The 24909-nt window shown below is 37.5% G+C and overlaps 1 protein-coding gene across 3 annotated transcripts in view; it reads left to right on the forward strand.

The window, feature by feature from the left end:
• CCSER2 (coiled-coil serine rich protein 2) overlaps positions 1-24909 on the forward strand; it is a 70935-nt gene that overhangs the window by 7366 nt on the left and 38660 nt on the right. For all 3 annotated transcript variants that reach the window (XM_052677972.1, XM_052677973.1, XM_052677971.1), the window contains exons 2-4: positions 8597-10073; positions 10943-11145; positions 22778-22868. In XM_052677972.1, the coding sequence (XP_052533932.1) occupies positions 8636-10073; positions 10943-11145; positions 22778-22868 (1732 nt within the window). In that variant the 5' untranslated portion in view covers positions 8597-8635. The remainder of the gene's footprint in view (positions 1-8596; positions 10074-10942; positions 11146-22777; positions 22869-24909) is intronic.

The following is a 24909-nucleotide window of genomic DNA, read 5'->3' on the forward strand; positions in this document are numbered from 1 at the left end:
GTAACAGTAACGCTTATTTCTAATGACTGCAAGGGATGCAGTCTTTAGAAATATCTTTTTGCTGTATTGATTGGTGATATTGTTCAACTTTATAAAGAAAAAATAAGTCTTTTTATGATGTCTTGTTCTCTTTTCATCTCTGTGTTATCATCCTCTCTTTATATTCTTTGGCTTAGTGTGTTCGGACCAACTGGAGTTGAAATTCAGCTCAACAGCAGCTTGGGTTCCCAGAATGAACTTTCCATGTCATTGGAACATCAGTGTACTTTAGGATGGTGGAGGAAGAATAGAAAAGGACTTAGTTCCTTGAAGCCTGGAAAAGGAAATCATAGAACTTTAAACACATAAAAAAGGCAGAAGAGCATTAAATGTCTTGGAATTTCTTACCATGCTTTAATCGCAGTACTCTCAAAGCACCAGCTGTCAGGAATGCTGATATGAATCGCCATCCAGCTTGGCGCTGTAAAGGGAGATGCCAAAAATTCATGGATGCCCTTGTGAAGCATTGGTATTCGATTCAAGAGTAGTGGTGCTTCAGGCTGAATACAAGGGGAGGAAAGAAGGCTTGGAGGATATGCCTACAGTGTAGATAAACCTTGAAGTTTACAGAAAATGCCTTTTTCAGCAAAACTGATGGTAATCTTCAGGGTAAATAACGCTATGGAACGTGCAATACCTTTAAATACTCAGAAGTTCAGTCTCTCTACCATCAAGACTTTTATTTGTATTCTCCTAGTTTAATCCATATGGCTTGAATGATTTTCTTAGGATTCATAGTTTTTTTAATTCTTCAGACAATCCAGGCTTTATCCTGCTCAGTGCAGGTGTTTGCTGGCCAGATTTTCTGCTGGTTTCTTTCAGGCTGTTCAGCTCTCATGAGTTCCCTCAAAACTGGAAGCTGACTATTGGCTGTGCTACCCATCCTGCAGTGTTCCAAAGTAGTTCCTAAGGACGCTTCTTTCTTTCTATTGTGAGGGCCTCCCTGTGTTTTTTTTTTCCTGACATGTCATTCAGCACCTCCCTACTTTGATCAATCAATTCATACATAGTACATATTTTTAATGTTACTTTTAAGTAAAACAGTCCTTAAGCTGACATACTTTGCACTCAGAAACGAAGGCATTGCTAAACGTGTGGTCAGAAGATCTGTATTCTTTGTGTGTCCTGAATATGTATGAGTCGATATAAAGGTTGATGTATTAAAACAAGAACACAGAGGTTGTTTCCATAAGCCACGCACAGTGTATGCAGTTGAAATACTCACAAAGAAAAATTCACAAAGAAAACCATGTATCTAGATCCAGGAAATAATTGAAGTGCAATACAATCTTTTTCAGATGGACAATTATTTTTTGGTTCAGAGGGCATCGTAGTTGTAATGAAAAGCCCTGAGATGTTAGGAGCAGCTATCTTGAAAGCATATCTTGAATGCATTTCACAGCATTTTGAATATCTGGTCTTGTGTGCCTGTTTTCAACTGGGCTCTGCTTTTATAAGCATGGTGCAGAAAACAGATGTAACTGTTATTTAAGGTGGTAGATTTGGCCTGCCTCAAGATATCCATTTGTTACTTTCTATTTGCCTTTCAGTTATTAGGGGTATGTTTCACTCATTTTCCATGCTACCTGGGTGTTGGTGAACAGTTCCTCTGTTCTTCGTTTTTCTTCAGCTCTAGTGTAGTGGTGTGGCTGAGGAAGCTTTTCACTAGAAGAGATAATTAAGGTTTCCGTGGATGAAATACCTTTATTTCATTTATACCTTTCTATCTGTATTGTTTTCATGGGTAGAAATCTGCTTTTGTTTTCTAGGAAAAAGAATGAAGGTCCCTGGAAGTTGCCTTGCCGCATTCTTGGTGCTTGAAATACATAGATGGATTTGGATAAACTGTTGTTTCAGATCAGCTGTCACTGAGCCAATCTAGTGAATTAAGCAGTCTCTTAATTTTTAGGCTTTCTGGAGAAGTAATAGGAGTGTAAGGTCAGGGTTGGCGCATGTAATTACTAAACTTCTGACTTCTGTAACATCCAAATTATAGTGGTAGAAATGCAATTAATGCTGCTGAGCTTCGTTGTAGTTGTTCTGTCAGACTGCCCAAACCAAGTATCAAACAAAACTGACTGATCTGCACTTGGTGTTTGCCATATGTGAACACTATTGAACATAATGTTTCTGGATGAGTAAGGAAGCTTGTGTACTGCAGCAGCTGTCAGCTTCTTGTAGGCTGCAGGAAAGTGCTGCTTCTGTTATCTGAAAGTAATGAGGAGATGTTGAGGAGGGTTTCTAACACCATCCTTCCCTTTGAGCTTGTTTGTTTCTAGCATCATGAAAAACTTGTTCATGCTGGTAAGGAAGTTGCTCAAATAAAAGCATTTTAAGTTAGACACTTGATAATCTCTTTATTTTTTCTACTTAAAATTTGCAGGATTGGCAAAAGCTACATTGAAAACTGTTGGCATAGTGGTAGTTCTGTGGGATTGCTTGTCTGTCACCAATCTGCTGTCTGCATTTCATCCTGCAGCTCCTTATTTCACACTGTTACGACAGTAAGAGGAGGTTTGGTCCCACCAGTGGCTGTTTGGAACTTCAGACTGCTATTAGCTCTCTGGCATGGGCTATAGGGACAGCAGTATTCTTAAACTGTCAAAGATGAAAATGTGTATAGATTGCTCTGAAAGTAATGTCTTCCAATTATTTACGTGGAAACTACAACAGATGCAAAGAGCGCAATAGCACTATGTGATAGAGCAAATTCTCAGCTACAGAAGTCTATTTTTCTGCATGTTTACTGCCATTCACTGTGAATTTTTGCCTGTGATGAACGAGAGCCTTATCTGCACCAACGGAGGTGACCCACTGCTGCCACTGGTGAAATGCACCATCTGCTGCCTCACTGTGCTCACATTCACTGCTTGGTCTCCATAAGTGTTCAGCCACTGTCAATGAATGTCACTGAGTGCAGTTTCTACTGCATTTTTTACTGTTCAGTGACACACCTGTGCTTCATTCTCACTTCCATGTCAGACCCTGCCATCTGTGACACAACATCATGGAGTGGAATGTTGGTGGGAAGGTTCAACCTCTACTGCTGTGCCACCAGCATCCATCTCTGATGTCATGAGCCAACATAATGAAGTAGTAGATATTACTTTCAGAGTAGCGCTTACATAAACTTTGTTTGCCTCTTATGTGTAAGATTCAATCTAGAATGTGTAGGGTGGAGTCTCAGATGCAAAACCAAACTTTGCAGAGACAATTGTATATAGGAAACTCTTTTTGAGGCTCTTGAAGCAGAGACTATAGGTGTTGTGGTAGTTGAAGCTTGTGTCAGAAGATCTTGCCTTGAGAAACATAATCCTACTTGGAAAATGCCAAGGAAAGTAAAAATGAATATCCTTTCTTATCACCAGAATCTTAAATATCCTTGAAAATAGGGATATAGCACCTTTTTCAGTTGGTTTGGAAGGTTTGTAGATCTTAATTCCTTTTCCCTGGATTATTATGTATGCCTACGCTCTTCATAATTAGTTTAACTCCTGATTAGACTTGTGGGATAAAGCATTTCCCAGGGCAAAATGTGTAAGGCTTGTTTGTTCAAATGTTAATTTAAGAAAAAATCCATAGATTGCTCAAATCTAAAAGTATGTTGAGTTTTTTAAGATACATAGGAACACAATGGAGATTGTAATGAACCTGAATTTTGTGGAATGCAGAAAACAAACTGTAACTCGCAGGTACTGTGCTGCTTGTGAATGGAACCTTTAGTAGTAAATGTAAGTTGAAATTGAGGAAATTTGAGAGAGAACTTGGGAAAAAAACTTCTAGATTTTGTTGCTTTCTATTTGCCTTAAAATAACATCTGCCTGAGTGTGCTGTTAAGTTTTATTTTGATGGCATTTGTACTTCAACCAAACAAATGAGACCAGTAATAGAAAATGTGACAGTAGTTATAGCTATGTAGATAATAAAACATAAGCATGTATTTGTTGTATTTAATTTAATTATCTGAGGTGTTTTAAGCAATCAGTACAGTTTTCCTGAAGATAATATTTTCTCTTTTCCCAATTAAGGATAAATGAACAACACCCTTCTGAGAGAACTGAGCAGTGTTTGAATTTAATTTGCAGCAGTTGTTGGAGGATTAAAGTAATATCATTAACTGGCCTCATTTAAATTTTATGGTCACCTGAGAGATGGTAGACAGATGTCAAAAGGGATTTAGCCATACAGCATGAAAACAGCTTTCTAGTTTAACTTTCTTGATTTTGAAGATTTCTTTACAAGAATGGAGCTTTTTTTTTTTGTCACACTTGGGTACCTTTTGATGGCTCTGTGTTATGTTGCTTGCTGTCAGTCAGCACTTCATGACATTAAGGATAATGTGCATGATGTTACTTTAAATAATTATAATGTACTTTATTGACATGTATGTGGCATTAATCTTGGAGGTTGATGTTTGATTTTGATATTTCATTTTGATAAGGTATGCAGGGTACACTGTAGGCAGGCTGCTTTTTTTGTGGGTACGGACACATGAGTGAGATGCTTTAAGTGCCTTCTCTTACCATAAAATGGTGATCATTGTGTCACCTCAGGAGTGGTGATGTACCTTGTGAATGACTCTGTATATTTTCTTTAAATGTATAGAAAACAGGTTGGCTAGGTCATACTAAGGTACAATCTGCAGAGTGACTCTCAGACCAACTTCCACAGTTGCACAGTACAGTAGGATTTTATCATGTGCTACGTGCTGTGTTGAGCACATCTAGAAATATATGGTGTTTTACTAGTTCATAGATTGGTTATGTGATGCTTAAATTCAGTATAAAATTAAACTGTTGCTGTGAATGAGGCTTGTATGTTTGTACAACTCAGTGTGGGTTATGTCTTCAGTGTGTGAGAATTCACTTAATGTTTGAAAACTGGGGATCTGTGTTTCTATCAGAGAATATCACAGAATGGCCTGGGTTGAAAAGGACGACAGTAATCATCTGGTTTCAATCCCCTGCTATGTGCAGGGTTGCCAACCAGCAGACCAGGCTGCCCAGAGCCACATCCACCTGGCCTTGAATGCCTGCAGGGATGGGGCATCCATAACCTCTTTGGGCAACCTGTTCCAGTGTGTCACTGCCCTCTGTATGAAAAACTTCCTCCTAATATCTAACCTAAACCTCCCCTGGCTCAGTTTAAAACCATTCCCCCCCCATCCTGTCACTATCCACTCAAATGCGTATATGGGTGTGTTCTAAATAGGTGTATGCTACCTGTTGCAGGATGTGGATCCTGACGTTTTCATCGCATTAGGAGCCCTTAAGAAGCTGTGGTTTCTGAGTATGTTTCTTTTAATATCTTTTTAGTTAGACCTACTTTCAGAAGCAGAGCTCTGGGGCATCCTATTCATTTACAGAATCCTGGGGGGTGCCTGATTTTAATGCCACTTTGATTTTATCTGGTGTGTTTCTTATTGAGGTCTTGCAGCTTGGGGAGTGAGTCCCTGCGAGCTAATGCTTACTGTGGTTACATAGGGTATTTCCTGTCCCTCAAGTATAGCAGTACTTGCTGTGTGTTTTTTTTATCAGTGTGTTTGCTGTGGTTTAAGAACTTCGGTGTTTTTCAGTCCTGCCAGCGGTTTGTGAAAAGTCAAACACAGATAATAGTTTATGGGAATAGAGTAAGAATGAACAGAATTCTGTGGTGGTAACCTTGTCAGACCAGTGGGTGGAACTGACTGATAAATAAAATCAGGGTAGCAAAAGCAACATATTCTTTCACAGCTGTCTTCTACAACAGAAACCTCATTTTGCTAATACAGTGTTTAATGTAAGAGTAAACTTTGTGTTGATATGCAGCATTGAAACTTGGAGACTTTGTCTGTCCTTACTGTCTAAATAGGCTTCAATGATAATAATAATAACAGTTAGGCAAATTCTTTGTATTGTATTGCTGTGCAAAAGGTTGATACAGATATAGTTATCTGCACAAATAGTAGAATGAATATGTGTTTAAGTGTGGAAGTATTAAAGCAAGATGGAAACTCTCAAGCCAAGAATTGTTACGGCAAAGATACTGGGATTTTATTTTATGAAGCTGTATTAAGTAGACAAAATGACATTGTCCTAACACATTTTTGGTGAAGATGGTAGTGCAATATTTCCAAGGGGCCAGGGAGCAAAAGTCACGCATATAAGGAAAGGAATAAATGCTGTAAATATCTTTATCTCAGGACATGGGGGTAGGTTTTAAGTGTTCGTGCATCTCTGCACAGAAATCAATTCATTCATGCCAAAAAATCACGGAATCACAGAATTGTAGGGGTTGGAAGGGACCTCCAGAGATCATCGAGTCCAACCCCCCTGCCAAAGCAGGTTCCCTACAGCAGGTCGCACAGGTCGGCATCCAGGCAGCTCTTGAACATCTCCAGAGAAGGAGACTCCACCACCTCCCTGGGCAGCCTGTTCCAGTGCTCCGTCACCTCACTGTAAAGAAGTTCTTGCGCACATTTGCGCAGAACTTCCCATGCTGCAGTTTCCAGCCGTTTCCCCTTGTCCTGTCTCCATTCACCACTGAAAAGAGTCCGTCCTCGCCATTCTGCCCCCCACACCTTAGATATTTATAGACCTGGATCAGGTCCCCTCTCAGTCTTCTTTTCTCAAGGCTGAACAGACCCAGTTCACTCAGCCTTTCTTCATAGGAGAAATGCTCCAGGCCCCTCACCATCTTTGTGGCCCTCCGCTGGACTCTTTCCAAGAGATCCCTGTCTTTTTTGTACTGGGGAGCCCAGAATTGGACGCAGCACTCCAGATGAGGCCTTACCAGGGCAGAATAGAGGGGGAGGATCACCTCCCTCGACCTGCTGGCCACACTCTTTTTAATGCACCCCAGGATGCCATTGGCCCTCTTGGCCACAAGGGCACACTGCTGGCTCATGGCCAACCTGTCATCCACCAGGACACCCAGGTCCCTCTCCGCAGAGCTCCCCTCCAGCAGCTCATCCCCCAACCTGTACTGGTGCATGCAATTATTCCTCCCCAGATGCAAGACTCTACGCTTGCTTTTGTTAAACCTCATCCGGTTTTTTTCTGCCCAGCTCTCCAGTCTGTCCAGGTCTCACTGAAAGGCAGCACAGCCTTCAGGCATGTCAGCCAATCCTCCCAAGAAACGTGTTAACTTGAATACTGCATGCAGTTGCTATCCTGTAATTTTTTATGGGAACAAAAAGGCAACCAAAATTGGTGTCAGATTCCATATGAAGATGAAAAATGCCTAGGGATCTTCATCCTGAATGGGAATATGGAAAAAGAAAATGCTGATGGATGATCAGTGATTTTTTTTTTTTTTTTTTTTTTTCTTTTCTGTCTTGTAACATAGAAGTTGGGGAAAAAAAATGATCAGCCACTTGATTGTCATCAAATGAAAGCAAAGATTTGTATCACACAGTGAATTTCTGGAACTCAGAACTCTGAGACTCTATAGTACCAGGGATACAGTTGTGTCCAAAGTATTTTGACAAAATTGGTGGAGATAGAAGTCGCTGTTAAATGGAAGGCTATGAATGCAGCTTTGTGCTTGGGAAATTCTGGCATAAACAGAATTCAAGAGAAGATACTGGGGACAGATCCATGTGGGAAGGAGGAGAAATGTACATAGAACATTTGCTAGAAGGCAGCTTTTGCCTCCATGTCATGCCCAGGTGACAAAGATGATTTTTTTTCTGTTTTTTGCTGATGGTTCAGGGTGTAAATAGCTTTCTTCAGTAGAAACATTTTTCTTCAGAAGATGATCTTCAGGGCTCTGTTCTCGGGGTCAGTGCATTTGTTATTTTTACACCAGCTGCAGTTCCTATAGGCTGTGCTGGTTCTGCTGGCAGAAATCTGAATCACTTTGTTATTCTTGCTAAAAAGTTAAAACAAAAGCACCCTTAACTCTTAACTGTGTCTTTGAATCTTCTATGTGAAATGAAGAGCTAGGGCAATCCCTAAAATAGCAAACAATATTTTTTCAGGTGGCTTTTAATTATATTTCTACTATTTTTGTTCATACTTGAGAATGTGTGGTGTCTGTCAGAATCTCTTTTCCTCTCGATGCTATGAGGGGTACAGTGTGAAGATTCTTGGCTAGGAAAGATAACTTTGAAAAGAATAGCTTTCGTCCGGTTTTTGGGATGTAGCTTTAGAAGTTTTAGATTGTTGACTACAGGTTTGTGCTATGTTTTCAATTTGTTCTTTTTTAAATATGAAGTCTTAAGTATGTAATTGAATAACTGCAGTACCGTTGAAAAAATCAGTTAGCTATTCAAATCGGTAGATTAAAAATGCGCACCCTTTATAAAGCTTATCTTTAATGATATAGAGGAAGAGAAAGAATAGGCAATTTAGGCAACAAAAGCCTAGGTGGCGGGGAGTGACGACTGAATAATATATTACTGCCAAATAGCTGCTGCTCTACTATTGTTTCTCTGGATATCATAAAGTGTGAGTTATTTTGTACAGTTACGGTGTAGTTGAGCACATGGATGTAGTAAACATAGATGCGAATGCACGTGAAATTATATTGTTTTGTGTTATTGCTGATGGTCTAATACATTCTTTCTTTTTCCTAGATTCATACACCCTCTGAGGACCAATGTACCCAATAGCTCATGGAAGAAAAAAATCAAATCAGGACATCCTTGGTTTCCAGGCTACCAAAATATGGAACGAAAACTTTAGGAAGCGTATTGCAACCGACGTCAAATGGGACAGCTGTTAATTTAGCAGGGAATAATGGTGGCAAAAATTTCAGCAAGCACAATGGCACTGTTAACATGTCTTCCTTCTCTTTCAACTGGAGAAAATCAAGTAAATATCAGCTTCATGATCAAAATGAGAGAGAGACTAACTCTAAACAAAATTGTAATGACAAATTAATTGATTCTGAGAAGTATTCTCAGTCTCAAGGAGCATTGAGTAATGATATGCTCAGGGTGGGTTTGAACAATACTGCTTCAGTTGGGTCAAAAACAGCAAAGCAAAACAATATGTTTGTATCTTCTACTGAGGAATCAAACCCAAAGTCTTTGCCTGGACTGTCTAGTTCAGCAAAATTCGCCAAAGGTGCCCTGTCAGGAAGGACCTCATATTCTGGACTCAGTGCTCCAAAATCACACTTAAATGGATTTTATGGTAATCGGCCAATGGTAGGTTTGCAGAGACCTAGGGCAAATTCCAATGCCTCAAGGACAAGTTCAGGAGAAAGCCTTGTACACTCTACAGACAATAGCAAGTCTTCTTCCTGTGAAAAAATGGTAAGATCACAAAGTTTTTCACATTCCATTCAGAATGCTTTCCTCCCCACTGCATCGTTAACCAGGTCACATTCCTTTAATAAAGCTGTGGATCTTACAAGGCCTTATCATAGTCAAAATCTAGCTGCTAGGACATCTCAGAGGTCAGCTCTGTGGTCAAGAAATGCAAGACAGTTGGATGTACCCAATGGAAATGAATCTGTGAAGTATGGATTTACAAGGCCATACTCTAGTATATCATCTCCTTGCACAAAGAAGTCCTCGCTGTCAAATGGATCTGGGTCAGCACCTTCTTTTGGATACAGATTAAGTCGGCCTTCTCTGTTGAAGCCTACGGGCCAGCGGTTTGCTGGAAATATTATTGTGGATGGTGGCAAAAGTACAACTTCTGACACGTATATAGTGGAGAACTCTGACATATCAACAAATATAAATAGAACAATTGAGAAAAATAGCATTTTGGAGAGTAATGCTCAAAGAACAGAATCTGTTGAAGGCCTTCGTGAAAGCATGGGAAAACATGGATCAAGTGTCATGTGTATGAGCGATGATGGAGACGAAATATCTATATCTTCTTTGTCGTCCTCTGAAAAAAATGACTTGAGTGAAGACTTCAGTGATGATTTCATAGATTTAGAAGATCCAAATAAAACAATACAAGTACAGCAGAAGGAGAGCTGCATTCAAGAGTTAGAGCACGGGAGCATAACATCAATAGAGCCATTCGCTTCTCTCAAGGAAAGTGAAGGATCTTGCTGTAATGCTGATGACTGGCTTGATATAAATGTGTCTGGTAAATACTTTGTTGCATTTGATTTGAAATTTTTGGTACTAAAATGAAGATTCTGTAATTGCTATTAAGTTACTTTATATGTTTAACCGTTCTGTTTTTTCATAACAGAACTGTACTCACAGTGCATCTTCTGCATGATAGTCATCTTCTTCAAGCATGACTTTTTTTTTAGGAGCTCTTTGGAATAAGAATTAATGGTAGCTCCTTTAGCTACTCTCATGGAAAGGTGGTGGAATTCCTCTTAGCCTTGTTTTGAGATACACTTATTTTGGATTAGTGGTTTCTGCTTTTTTCTCCTCTCTATAGGGAGAGAACAGCTGTAACTGCTTTAAGTAGTGGGAATAAGTGCAGAGTGTCTTATTTAATTAGTTAATTTTTAAAATTGGAGTGTTACTGGTTTTCTTCTAGTGGCATGCTGTATTAACTCCTAAGGGCAATGAGAGAGAGAGAGAAGGTACTTTAAAGTCTTTTTCACATCCCTGATGGACTTTCATGATACAAATCTATGTTGAAAGACTTTACAGTTGAAAGTTTGCACTTAACTTTTGAACCCACTTTATTAAAATCTTTGTTAAAAAGATACAGAATTCTGAAAGATGAGTTTTCTTGAGGGATATATTACTGCATTGTAAAATGTTAGCAAAGATGTAGGTTGAAAGGATTCTTAGTTATAACTTCCAGTCCAGCCTGAACTTTTTACTTCCTGGGGTGAGTGGTGTTAATAATATATAATGCTTGTGTTTAGAATTTGTTAGAATATGATTTGGAAATACTAAAACATGAATAATGCATGCTTTTCTTTCTTTATTTTGGAATATTTGATTGTTTTTGATTGTTTTTTTTTGTTGGCTGTTTTTGTTTTCTTTAAGCAATGGATGACAACAGTGAAAGCACAAAGCACACTGCCGAGAGCGTGATTTCTCCAGAGATGAATTACAGAGCTGGGTCCTCTTTTGAGCTTTCTCCTTCTGATAGCTCTGATGGCACGTATATGTGGGATGAAGAGGGACTGGAACCTATTGGAAGTGTCCATCCATGTGGAAGTTATGAGTCATCAGAAATGAACAGCATAGTATGTATTTGTGTATAGCCTGAATATTTGTAATTTTTTATTGTCTATTGCTGAACTATATTTTAGAAATAGAATTAATTTATTTTTACTTGGTAACTGTTTCTTCTCACCTCTGTAGTTGACAGATTTCTGAAACTTCTTGTTAAGGAATTTCTGTTTCTAGACAGATGGCCTTGAAACAGACTGTTTACATACATGTCTTCCTCATTCTCAAGTTGTAACAAAATAGATCAATCCTCATGCAATTTCATGGTAGCACTCACCATTTCATTCAGGCTTTGATTTCCTATTTTACTGGGGTTGGCTATGCTAGCCCTCAAGTCAGAACAGGATTTTCTTTATCCTTATAATGCTAAATATCTTTTACCAATCTTTAAACCTAAGAGTGAAAAAGCAAGATCATAGCAAATATCTGTCTTCTGTTGCCTTGTTTCTAGTCTGTATCTGCTCATGATCCTTTTGAACACAAACTTATTTTCATTTGTCAGTTTGTTCTAACGTAGTATCTTTGAAGTAGGTACCTGGCTGTAGTTTGTCAGGTGAGCTGGACTATTTGTATGTCTGGAATACATAAGAGGAACTACTGTTCTTTTTTTTTTTTTTTTTTTTTTTTGCTAAACATTACTGATCTGAATCAGACATCATTCCATCTGGAGTGGATGGAGAGTAGTAGAAGTCCCCCAGCTGACATAAATTAGCCAACCTCTGGATTCTGGCAGCCTTGATGAAAATACTGTTTGTTTTTCATCCCTTTTTCACAGAAACACTGTTCATATTTACTTATGAGTTGTTTAAGACTGTTCAGATTTTATTAACATTACACTAATAATTTGAAACTTCTAGCAACATCTGTGTATAATTGATTGGCTTCTCGTGCTTAAGTTTTGGGAGTGTTAGGTACTGCCAATAGCAGTACTGTAGAAGCTGTAGTACTGTGGTACTAATTCAGGCTTTTATTTCTTATTTTACTGGGGTTGGCTATGCTAGCCCTCAAGCCAGAACAGCATAGAACTGGCCTGTAACTAGGGCATGGCTATCTAATTATACTGTTAGGTATGACTACATACAAATTTCTGGTGTATTTTCAGCCCCCTATGGTAGAGTTTATTTTCTGTCTTAAATTATGGTCCTGGGGTGTGGTGCCTAAAAGAAAGTTTAGAAACTTCACATGGTAATTATGGCTGGCTTCAAAAAGCACTGATATTTTCCCAGCATGAACTTTTTACAGGAAAAAGTTTAGTGTAAAAACAAATGCCCATCTCCCTGACACACACATGAAGGCACCAGGAAAAGTTCTTGAACTTTCTTCTTGGTGAATTTTAAATACAGATATTTGTATAAATTCCACTATGTGTATCGTAACAATTAAGTTACAACGTCCACTTGCTTTTGGACTGTGGAATTTGTTTGATACACATGATCTGCATATATTAATTCATGCAAGGGTATGAACTGATGGTCAGTCATAGATGGTCTGTCGGATTAATAGAAGCTGTTGTAAGGCTCGTACAGCTGAGGTACATTAGGTTCTTCTGATATTTTTTCAATATTTTATTGAAGAATAATCTGATTTCAAATGGATTATGAAATAGTAATTGAAATCTGGCTTGAAAGAGATGGATTTTTAGCTGCTTTGCTTAAAATTTATTTGCTCTTGGTGTGAAATCCACTGAAATCTCAGAGTGAATCTGTTTTGTCACTTACTGATGTGACTAGAGTTTCAGCCACGGAGTCTAAGATGGTTGTTTTTCTCTTTTTTAATATCTCATATTTGTAGATTTTTTTTTTTTGTTTTGCTTTCCCTTTGTGATTGAATTTTTGTGATAGAATGTTCCTTCCTTGGGTTTCAGAACTAGTTTGAGAGTGTGCAGGATGTTTTATGGCCCTAAGGACGTGGCTAGTCTGGGAAATATGCTTTTTAAATTTGCATACATGTTACAGAAAATAAGCTTGCAGAAATAACACTGTGTAATATTCAACCTGTGGTACTCACTGTTTTCTTACAGTTATCTTAGTTGCAAGTAATTGAGCATTGCTTTATTTTTTTTAATAATTCACTTTTCTACATGACATGGATAATCTTTTAAATTGACTTTCCTTTTTCTGTTGTACTTTCTGTCCAGTGGGTTAATGCCAAATCCATAGCTCTTGTTCTGTGGGAAGGTGGACTTGTAACAAAGTAATCCAGAATTTCCAGCTTTAATAAAAATACAGCTGCAAGTAAGATTAAGATAATGTACAGCTATGGAATAAAAAGGTTTTTTGGATAAATGTAAGGATTCTTTATAAAGTAGTATTTTGTCTTCAAACTTTACCATGTGAGATAAACATCACTTACCCAGTGTTTGTTTCTTTTTTTTTTTTTAATTGAGCTCTATGATACTTTCACAAAGTGCTAAATTTATTTTGTAAACAGTACAAATTTTCAGTGCTCATTCCAGATATGTAAAAATTGCATCTTCATACTGTGCTGGCAGCACTGTGTAACATCCATTGGAAATGTTCAGAAAGACTTCATCTTGAGAACTAAAAGAAGTGTTTGTAGATTTGAACACAATTTAAGTAGTATAATGAAAATGAGGCATGGTTACATCAGGGAACCTTTCGTCAAAACAATTGCTGATTTAATGAGGTGTTCAGTACAGAGTATTCAGAAGGTCCCATGCTTCATTTTTCTTCTTCAAGAGGTTTTAGTGAAATGAAGTGCATGCATTTCCTCCATGTAGGCACTTTTTTTTTTTTTTTTTTTTTACCAACAACTTCTTGAAAAAGAAGAGCTGTGAAATGAGAGCCCTTCAGGTGCAAGCTAGTTATGAGAATCACACTTAAAAAGCAGGTTATGTCTAATGAGCTAATTTAAACTAGATTTTTTTCTGCATTTCATGCTGCAAGTGAAGTGTCTAAGATTTTAAGAAGTTGAAGGTAAAATTAAAGAAATGTATATTTTAATGTAAGGTCTACATTTCCATATGAAAGAATATATGTAATTTTAGTACTGAAACAAAGACTCTTAAATGTATTTAGATTTTGATGGTATCTTTATGTAAGCCATTACTGAATCCCTGGATTTCCAAAATCTGAGGCTTCTCCCCCTCCCCCCATTCCTCTGCTTGCTTCTCTCTTTGCAATTTAGTGTTAAGATGCCCCATTATTAGGGGTGTGCCAGTCAGGAGCTAACTTGCATGCCGCTTGGCTTTGGCCACTCTTCCACCCCTATGAGGGAATAGAATCAGCTGAATGTTTCTGATTGCTGATGGGTTGTGTCTACTTGCAATTAGTATATAAAATATCTCTGTCTCTACAGTGGAAAAATTCCAGCTGATCTACAGAGCTTTGTGACCTTGAGCAAGTCTCACGGAGCTCTGGGTCTCACTTATCTATCTTTAGAATGATGGGTAAATTAAGAATGAATAATAGCACTTCATGTTGTAATCAGTGTATTTAATAGTACTGATGTATTTGTACCTCATGCTCAAAGTTAGGTTAATCAAGAGGAGGGATTTCTTTTGATTTATTCCCAGTGCATCACAGCTGAAGGTGAAGTGCTTATGTCCAAGTTCCACACTGACATCTCATGCTGTATTCCAGGCTCTTATAGAAATGAAACTGAGGACTCTTGAATAGTACTGTCTTAACTCGGTATTCTAACTTCATATTTTTGATATAATTGCTTTCAGTTTTCCCATATTACAAATACAGAGATCTCTGGCATGTGTTTTTCATACCCTCAACATCAACAATTCTGACTCCCCTCTCCCTCCCCCCAGAAATCATCGCTTTCAGTTATGCTTATAAAATTATATTTGGAGCAGAATATTATTTATATTATATACTGTAATATTTCAGCAATATTAATTTTCTTACAGAACTAAGTGTATGTACTTGTTTCAGAAGGTTCTGCTAGCAGTGCTGTTAGACCATTTATTCTTTCAGGAGACTTTGGTGGCTGTCAGTTTTCTGATCATGGCATAGATGAATGTCCTGAAAGCAGAAGCTGTGACTTTAGAGGTACTGCATCGGAGTGAAAAATAGCCATTGTCTGCCCTCCCACCACTGTGTGGCCTCCAGATTTAGAGCTTAATGATTACAGCAGTGGGAGGCAGTAAAAAACTGCATTACTTAAATGAGATGACATTTCTGTCTGTGTCTTGTGTGATGTAGGTGTCCCTGCTGCCAAATATTATTAAGAGGCTATATGAATATGTTACAGCACACAAACATCTTGTGTTGCTTTGAAAGGCATAACATTTTATGAACAAGCTTTTATGGTAAATTAGTTTTTCCTTTGGGATAGGAGAGCACATGCCTTTGAGAGCTGTGTGATTCAGAACTGACACGGTAAATATTCTCACACTGTTTTGGTTGGTAAAATGAAGCAAGGCAACCTCACTTGAGCTTCCATATTTCATTTGCAGTGGCTGCTCATTTCTGTGATGGAGAGAGTGAGCAGCAGATGTATTGAGTGCAATATGATAAATGCTGGTAGAAATTAACACTTGCTTTATTTCATGAGCTTAAAGTGAGGTTTCCAATATGACTTTATAACTGTGTGTACAAGTACAATGTTGTATTTTAATGTGAGTTTAGAATGATTCCTTACAGTGGTTTTCTTTATTCTACCAAGTAGTTCACTTTTTTTTTTTTTTTTTTTCAGTAACAGAAGAACTTCAGATTTACTCTAATGTGCTTCAAACTAATTGTGTTGCTGTGTTTTTTCTTAAGGAATTACAGTGTTTTATTTATTCTGTAAAGGGTGTTTCTGAGTACACAGCATTTTGTTGTTGTGGTTTTTGTTCACTCTGAAATATGCCAGGATAATGTAGTGAGAATGTAATTTTGCAGCAGTGCAAGTCAGAGGATGGGTTAAAATAGAATAAAAACCTCAAACAATTCCTAGCTTTTTTTGTCCTTCAATTATACCTGAATTAGTATAGAGTAAGAATAATATACCTGAATAAGAATAGAGCACATTGATACTATGTAATGTTGTAGTCAAGTAAAAAAAAAAAAAGTAAAAAAAAAAATTAGGGAGGTTGTAATTGTAAACTTGGTTTCCAGGTAGCAGTCATAGAATTACAGGGTGGCCTGGGTTGAAAATGACCTCAATGATCATCCAGTTCCAACCCCCTGCTATGTGCAGGGCCACCAACCAGCAGACCAGGCTGCCCAGAGCCACATCCAGCCTGGCCTTGAATGCCTCCAGGGATGGGGCATCCACAGCCTCCTTGGGCAACCTGTTCCAGTGCCTCACCCCACCCCCTGTGTGAAAAACTTCCTCCTAATATCTAACCTAAACCTCCCCTGTCTCAGTTTAAAACCATTCCCCCTTGTCCTATCACTGTCCTATCACTATGCATCCTTGAAACATTTTCCTTAAAAGTATCTGCCTATTTAAAAAAAACAGAACACAGAAATAAGCACTGGAATTGCAAAGTATTTTTAAGTCCTGGTGAAATTCACAGAAAGATAGTCAAAATTCCTTTTTTTTCTTTTTTTTTTTGTAGTTAGGTTACTGATGGCTAGATGGCAGTAAAGGAACGTGACTGCGACTTCACTTGAGCTACATGTTTGGAAAGTACTATTGTTTATGAATTGATGAAGTCTCTGCAAAATGATTAATATTTCAGGTGTTCTTCCCCTTGATGCTATTGATTTTTGAGATTTTTTTTTATGTGTTCTTTTTTACATGTTTTTTTTTACATGTTTACATATTATGAGATACAGAAGTAAAGCACTGTGCTTAGCTGCCTCTTGAGAGATGATAACATCTAAGAATTAGTTCTTATCTATGTTCTATAAACCTAAATTAAGCATACTGTGTCTCTGTAAAAATGTTTTCATGGAGGAATAAATCTTTCAATCTAATATCCAGTAGTTAAAATATTGTGGCTTTTCAGATCAAAGGCCTGTTACACTTGTTGTCATGGCAATCTTGCTTTGTGGAGTATGAACAAAATGATGAATGACTTGTTTGGATGTTGTGATTAATTATCTTTAATATAACTTGTAATATACAGCATTTAATCTAGCTTCTTTCCTATGCTGCTTTTCTTATTCTACAGAATTCTATTCTTGCTCTCCTCCCTGTGAACCTTCCTCTGTTATTATGACTATTTAGTTTTTCTCTTCAGTTGCTTCTTTGTCCAATTGCCCACTCAAAGTGAAATATGTTATTAACTTTGTTTTCTTCCTTCAGGTAACCATTTTGTATAGTTTTTCTTTAATGTCACCTTTTGGGAGACTTGTGTTGCATTTCTAGTTCTTTAATCATCTTTTCTCTGTCTGTTTGTGGTGTTGTTCCCAGACCCTGGAAGAGTGCCTTCTCCGTACTGTTGGTGTGGAGTTGTATTGGACTGACTTCTGTGTTCAGATGTCTGATTTACCCCCATCTGTTTATCCTTTGTTTTCAGGTCTATTTCTGTTTCTTCAGGTGATTCCAATGACACTTTGTTAATTCTTGTACTCCCTTCATATTTTCCATTGAGGGTGTGTTTTTTTTTTTGTAGGGGTAGAATTTTCCTTTACATGCGCTAACCTTCTGCACGTTGAAAATTGTTCTGTGGTCTCTCTGTAATTTTTTCCCTCTTTTTTTTTTTTTTAAATGGAAATAACATTCATCAATTTTCATTCATCAATTCATCCGTTACCTTAATATTTCTTTACAGAAGTTTCTTCCCTACTGACAGGATGATTCCTGTATTTTTTGAAGTAAAAAATATTTGGATGCAGTATTGCGTGTAATGAGAAGGTCATCATGCAACAGAAGAGCACTGATGTTACAGCTACAAGGAGCAATGTGCTGTCTGTTTTTATGTCTGAGGAAAGTACACTTTTTGTATGAAGTGCTGTTTGTTGGACAGTCTCTGCATGAAAGGATTGTTTTGATGCTGCTTGATGCTCCACTCACTGCTAAGTGGATTAAACGAGTAACTGACCTAAGCTGTCATATCATAGAGCCTTACCCTTTAGACTGGAATTTGAGCTTCTTATCTCAGTCTCAGCTCCCTGCATCATCTCTTGTTTCAAGAGTTTTGTTTTTTTTAATGAGAACTTACTTTGCTTACTGTTTTCTGCTGTGTGATTTGAATCAAAATCAGTATTTGCTGAATGCGTAGTAATGTGTCTGTTGCTGTAGCATTAGTTTCATGTAGAAAACTGTACTGTGACTTGTGCTGATAGATGTACAAGCTTCTGTAAATGAGGGGTCATTAGCAGTAGGAAAAGCAAGCTGACATCTGACTAGGATGTTTAACTTTTTTTGTGTGGAATGTCTCAAGAGCAGCTGTCTGCTGCTCTGTAGGGACATTAACAGCTGCTTTCCAAGTGTGGTGTAATTGTTTCCAAGCCTGTACACTTGCCCGTCTTTTTCCGTCTCCCTACTAAGTAGGAGCATTCACTGCTATTAGGGCTCTCAGCTCATTCAGTTATAGCAATTAGTCACGGATCATCTGTTTCTCCTCTAGAGCTTTTGTTGTTACACAGACAATGGTGCTTTCTTCACTTACTGAAGTATTCAGTTGAAAACCTGTCTAGAGGGACAGCTAGGCAACGCCATTGTAGTTGGATGAGATTTAACACTTCCAAACATGTATCTCTTTCTAAGTTGTACCATCTTGGAAAATCTAATGCTATACAAACTTGCAAAGTTACTATAAAGTAGGATAGCTCATTTCTGAGGGACTTAAAAATATCAACTTCAGTGATAACAGTAAGTTAAATGAATGAAAGCATTTTCCTAAAGTCTCTTGATCACTGACAGACTTGAAGCATCTAGCATCTCTCTAGGAAGCCTGTTTCAGTATTTGACACCCTCACAGTAAAGAAATATTTCCTGATGCCCAGTCTGCATCTCCCCTGGTGTAGCTCTGTGCCTTTTGTGTCCTGCCATCAGTTCCCAGGAGCAGAGCCTCTGTTTCCCCTGCTCTGGGAGCTGCTGAGAGCGATGAGGTCACCTCTCAGCCTTCTCATCTCCACTTTGGACAGCCCAGGTGTCCTCAGCCTCTCCCTGCAGGATGTCTTGCAGCTCTGCTATCAGTTCCATTGCCCTCCTCTGGGTGCTTTCAAGGTCCTTACTATTCTTTTTATGCTTTGGAGGCCACAGCTGCACACAGTGCTCAAGGTGAAGCTGCACCAAAGCTAACTGTGGCAGGGGAGCTGCTTCTTGCCTGGTTGACTATCAGCTTTTAATAGGTACTGTTTCTTTCAGCTGCACAAATAAAATGGGATTCATCTCTTACAGTAAATCCTCGTAAGTGCTAAAACATGTAATATTTGGTAGGGTTCACAGTGATGCATTTTGAAATGTTTCTTTACTTTCTGTTTTGAGATTGTTGCCCAGAGTAGCATGATGATAATAGCTGCTAAGTTCTCATATTAACAGTGTTTCCGTCGTGCAGTTAAGTTCATTATGCACCAGTAAGAATAACAACTGGAGTCTGTAAGTGCAGGTTTTGATAAGTACTAATGAGCACATGAAGCCTGCAGGTTTTCTCAGCTATTTCAAGATGGCAGTGCTAACACTTCATTTACAAAGCGTGTCTGCATTTATCTGCATCTAAGTAGATAGCAGTAGAAAATACTTAGAGAATTCACATGCGGTGCAGCTATTGCAAAAATTCTGTATTCAGAGCTTTGTTTTCTAGTATGGAGTTTCCTCAGTGTAGTTCAGTAATGTATAATTAGAGAAACATGATGAAATGTGCTGTTGACAGAGAAGTATTTTTGGCATCTCAAGTGCTGACCTTGTTTGACATCGTTGGACTTCTGAAGCTCTGATTCAGAGAGCAAAGTGGCCTATCCAGGTTTATTAGTTAAAACTGGCATGCTTCATTTTTGTGTTGTACTTTTAAAATGCTTTTGCACAGTAATATCTATGGTTCTTTAAGTGTTTTTGGGCATTGAACTAGTGTGTCATCTTCACTGAGGTTCCCATAGTAGAGGAAAACAGTGCTTTTCCTGCTAATTTTGATGATCCAAATGTGGTATAGAAACAATTTATCAATTAACGAACTGAACTTGCCCCTCAAACACCTATGTTTCGCTGCCTTTAAAAAAAAAAAAACAAAAACATGTTGGTTAAAAATCCTTGAGTTTCTGGAAAAGTGTAAATTAGTGGATAGAAAAATAACTATGCATCTGTAGTCTGAATGCTAAAATCACATTTTCTTTAAATTACTTCCATTTCTCTGGAAGTTTTTCTGTGTACATTTATTATTCATGATGCTCTGATACTGTGTTCCTTGCCTGTGAATGCTTAAAGAACCACACGTAAACAGTGTTATCTACACGGGACTTTGAAATACAGTGAACAGAAGTGGTTCTCTCTCAAGTATTCCACCTTCCTTTTATATAGCTCATGTTTTACCAAATGGATGTTAACTGCTTTCATCGTGTGTCACAAAGCCTTTCTCTTAAGTCAAGAAGTACATCCTGTTGCAGAAATGGACAATGTTTGCTGTTCTGTCATGCAAAAAAAGTCTTAAAATATGCCTTGCTCTTTGCGCATTTGTAATCAAATGGGAGTACTGTATGAATGCTATAGAACCACTGCAGAACAGATGGATCAACAGCGCAGAGATGCCTATCAGTGTTCTTCCTTTCTATCAGTACATCTGAAAAATAGCCAGCAGAGGGATAGCTTTCCATGTGAACAGTGTTTTGCACTGTGTTGATGATCTGTATGCAAGTATACAGTGAAATATTTACAGAACAGCTTATTATCCAGAAAGTAATCAGCAATACAGTATTTAAACTTAATGGTTTTCACTATTGCTCCTATGAATTGACTTTAGATGTAGTGATAAGGCTAAGAAAAATCTGCAATTCTGTTCTTAGAAAAGAAATGGATGTGAAATACATGAGTATAATCCTAGACCTTAAGGCCAGGGCTTTTATTTGTGGGATACTAGAAAACAGAGATCAAGAGCTTTAGAGCTGTGTGACTGTTAACAATTTCCTTAGACCTGCTTTGTGCAGTCACTTAGTAGCCATAAGTTTCTTTTTTGAGCAGTCGTGTTAAACAGAGGCTGTGTTCTCTGATCAAGTACTGCACTTTGGTGTTCATGTCGCTTTCCAGCCTCAAGTGCTAGCAGCATCCAGCACCTGCCTGCTCAGTTAAAAGTATTCTACAGCCTCTTGATATTTTTTTTTCTGCTGCTGGTATTTTTAGAGAAGGAGGGGTTAGCCTTTTTTGTTTGTTTGACAGACTTGGCTTTGCTGACATTACAGTTGTTTTTCTTTGAAATACCTGACTGGCCGCATTTCTGAATGGAGCATGATTCCATTTGGTTCTAACATTTGATGGCCTTTTTTTTTGTACTACTGACATAATCTCTGCAACCAACAGTTCATGGTGACTTCAGAAACAGCTTTATATGAAGCATAGCATTAAAGACAAAGGGCAACAGTGCTTAGTGCTGTAAACTGTTTTAAGTTTTGCTGGCTGAAAAAGGTGCTGGAACACGATAATCTCATCAGTACCTTAGAAGTGTGTTTGGTCAGTGAGAGACTGACATGTTTAGGTATTTAGGAGGTATTGCTGCTGTTCCACACCAAAGTTTCCTTAAAAGCCAGAAACGTGTTCAGGTACTGTTGCTTTTCTTGTGGATCCAAAGATGCTTTTGGTAGCATTTAAAGGATTATAGCCTCTCCATTCTTTATTTTAGGGAAATAATATTTGACTTTAGGTTATTATTTATGCTGAAATACAGCAGCTAAATAAATCTTAATCTGAAAATACTGTGTCTAGACATTTAAATTGAGTCAAAAGGTGTCAGAGTTATGACACCTGAAAGATGCAGTAGAAGCTAATAGGTTAATGGAGTTAATCAATTATACTTAGCAATTGCGTTTTGTCTCTTGCTGTAAGATAAGTGTGCCACTGCCTGAGAAAATCTGTGATTGCTGGAAATTGTGGAATGTTGTTATTAGATTTAATGGAGGTATTTTCTTTTAACAGTATTCAAGAAAAGACAGTGTGTATTTCTGTCAAGAATATGTGTTCAAAACACAAGTGTCTGGTATTGGCATTATGTTTAGCTTTGAAAATAGGAAGATTCAGTTCGGCTCCGTATTTGTTTAGCAAACATTCTTCCCCATTCTTTTTTTCTTTTCTGAATAAATTGGTCTTTAATCCTTCAGTCAAGCCTACATTTAGAGGAGAAGAGTTCTTAACTTCCTGATGTTTAAATCAAGATACTACAGGTTCCCTACACCTTTCCTTTGTGATTAACTTTTGATCAGTGTGACATGAGTGCTGGAACAAGATAGTTTAATAGTTTAACATCATCTTCCCACAAAGTTGCCTCTGAATTCCAACTGAGCAAAATCAGTTTTAAAATGCAGGCAGAATAATAATGAATAGAAAATTACTTGGAGATTTGCATAGGTCCAAGGTAGGAAATTGCTTTAATCTTTCTATCTAGTGCTGTTATCAGTATCACTGACCTAAGATGAGTATAAAGATGATTAGTTGCTGTAGTCTCAGGTAAGTCTGGTCTTGGCCTTAAGGAGAAGTGGCTGTTCAGTGCATCAGATGTTGTATCTAATACAAATGTAGCAAAGCTTTGAAGTAAGCCTCTATAGCAATAGAACAAAGTATATGAAAACACCTCAATTTGTGGTTTTCTTGTAGGATATCTTGAACAATCTTGATTCCTGTGATCTTGAAGATGATGATCTCATGCTTGATGTGGACCTGCCTGAAGACCCACCTCATGATAAAGGTTAGTTGAGTACCCAAGTGTTTTTACTGTCAAATTGCATTTGTTGAATTTTATTCTTCTGACTTCTTCAGTAAGATGATGCTTGCTTCAAATTTTTTTTTAAATTTAGTTAGCTTTTTTCTTTGCTGAAATGCAGGATTTAATACAACAAACTTCAAATCTGAGTCTACAAAACTTACTGCCTTTTATAAAACAAGAAATAAACAAAAGTAAGCCAACCAAACTTTGTTGCAGACTGCCTTTAAGCTGTTGGAGGTTTGAAGTTTATTTTGTGGTAACTTAGTCCTTCAGTCCCATGCATCAGCTATGTTTGAAAATGTTGCTACAAATTTTACTTTTTAGCTTTGGTGAATGACAGTGTAATTTTTTTTTAGGTAGTTTTTTTTTTTTTTTTTTTTTTTTTTTTTTTTAATACAAAATAACAACTATATCCTAGTATATTCTATATGACTCTGTTACAGTAGCCTTAGGTTTTGAATTGCAATATATTGAAGAATCTTCTATTCTGCTTCTGTTGTTAACTTCTGGTAACCTTTTAATGGAGACAATAGATGCCACTAAAATAGTACAAATTCAAACCAGAATGAACTGGTTCAGGTAAATAATGCCATCATTCTCCTATCTGGAGAGTTGCAGGCGTTTGGTTTTGGTCATTCCTGACCTGCTCTTAAGAATCGTTGCTGGCTGTTGACCAAAGGTCTGACCTACACTTCCCATTTCAGTGGAGGCCAACGTGTCTTAAACTGAACAGAAACATTGGATGTGGACCACAGTAGTGCCCTGCCCTGTACAAATGACACTGAAAATTTTGGGCACTTTCTAAACCTTTTTTAGCTACCTACTTAAATATCTTTGTGTGTTTTTCTAACTTTTTAAAGGCATGAAGATATTGTTGTTGTTTTTTTTTTTTTAAAAAAAAGAAAAAGCAGAATATGTTACTTCATATTACTGTGATTTTTCTTCCTTCCCCATAGCCGTGCCTTCTCCAAATGATTTTTTTTAGACCTGAAATATTACAAAGGCTGACCTAATTTCTGCTGCAGATCGCTTTTAATGTGTGCATGTTACTAAACTTGTTGATACTTAGTGATGATTGTTTGGTATAATTCAGCTTTTCAGCCCAGATGCTTAAGATTTTTATTGTCATTGTCTGGAACAAATAAAAAACCAAGCATAGGGGATTGCTCACAGTGCCAGTGGTTATGCACTAACTATTCTTTCAATAATGGTAATTGTTATCTTGTTGCAAAAACTCAGAAGCAATTATAAGGGGAAGATCAAGTTTTTGGTAAATTTCCTTGTTTATGAAACATGCAATGCATCTGCATCAGTAATTCCACTTAAAATTAATTTGAAAACTGTTCAAAATACATGTATTTTGAAGATGAATGTTTGCCACAAATATAAAAAATTAATTTGCCATTCAATCTAGAGACAGGTGATATACTGTTTTTATTTTACTGCTTTCTTAATTGCATCACAATAATAAATCTGTACTCACACTGCTATTCAAGTGTCAGTGGTGTTCAGTTAGCTGGAATATATCATGTAACTACAGCAATCTGGGCTGACTGAGTCAGTGGTTCAGGTGAAGAAAGTAATGTTTGGGATCAGTGTTAGTTAATTACTACTTTTTTGCATTTTTTTTTTTTTGAAGTGAAATTAATGTGGAATAAATTAGATATCTGTGCCATAATTGCTTCTCTGCTGAAGATTTGGTGATTTCAGAATAGCCTGAAACTGATTCATCTTATGCTTTCCCTTCAATAAATAGGACTACTGAAAAAGTGAATTTTATTCTGTTAATATTCTTGTGTTTTTATTTAACATCTCAATTTGTTCTCCAAAGCAGAAAAATCGTAAGAGTGTCATAACTTACTGGAGGGTTATTTTGCTTTGACCTATTTGGACTTCCCTGCAGTGCAAGCTGTAGAAGGATGCCTCTGATGGAAAACAAATATTCTGTTATTTTAAGTGTACAAGTTACTTTATTACCTAAATTTTGGTTGTTGTTGATCTAGTTGATGTTAAAAACAAGCGA

This window comes from Tympanuchus pallidicinctus, unplaced genomic scaffold (genome assembly GCF_026119805.1).
Source record: "Tympanuchus pallidicinctus isolate F22 unplaced genomic scaffold, pur_lepc_1.0 scaffold16, whole genome shotgun sequence".
NCBI lineage: Eukaryota > Metazoa > Chordata > Aves > Galliformes > Phasianidae > Tympanuchus > Tympanuchus pallidicinctus.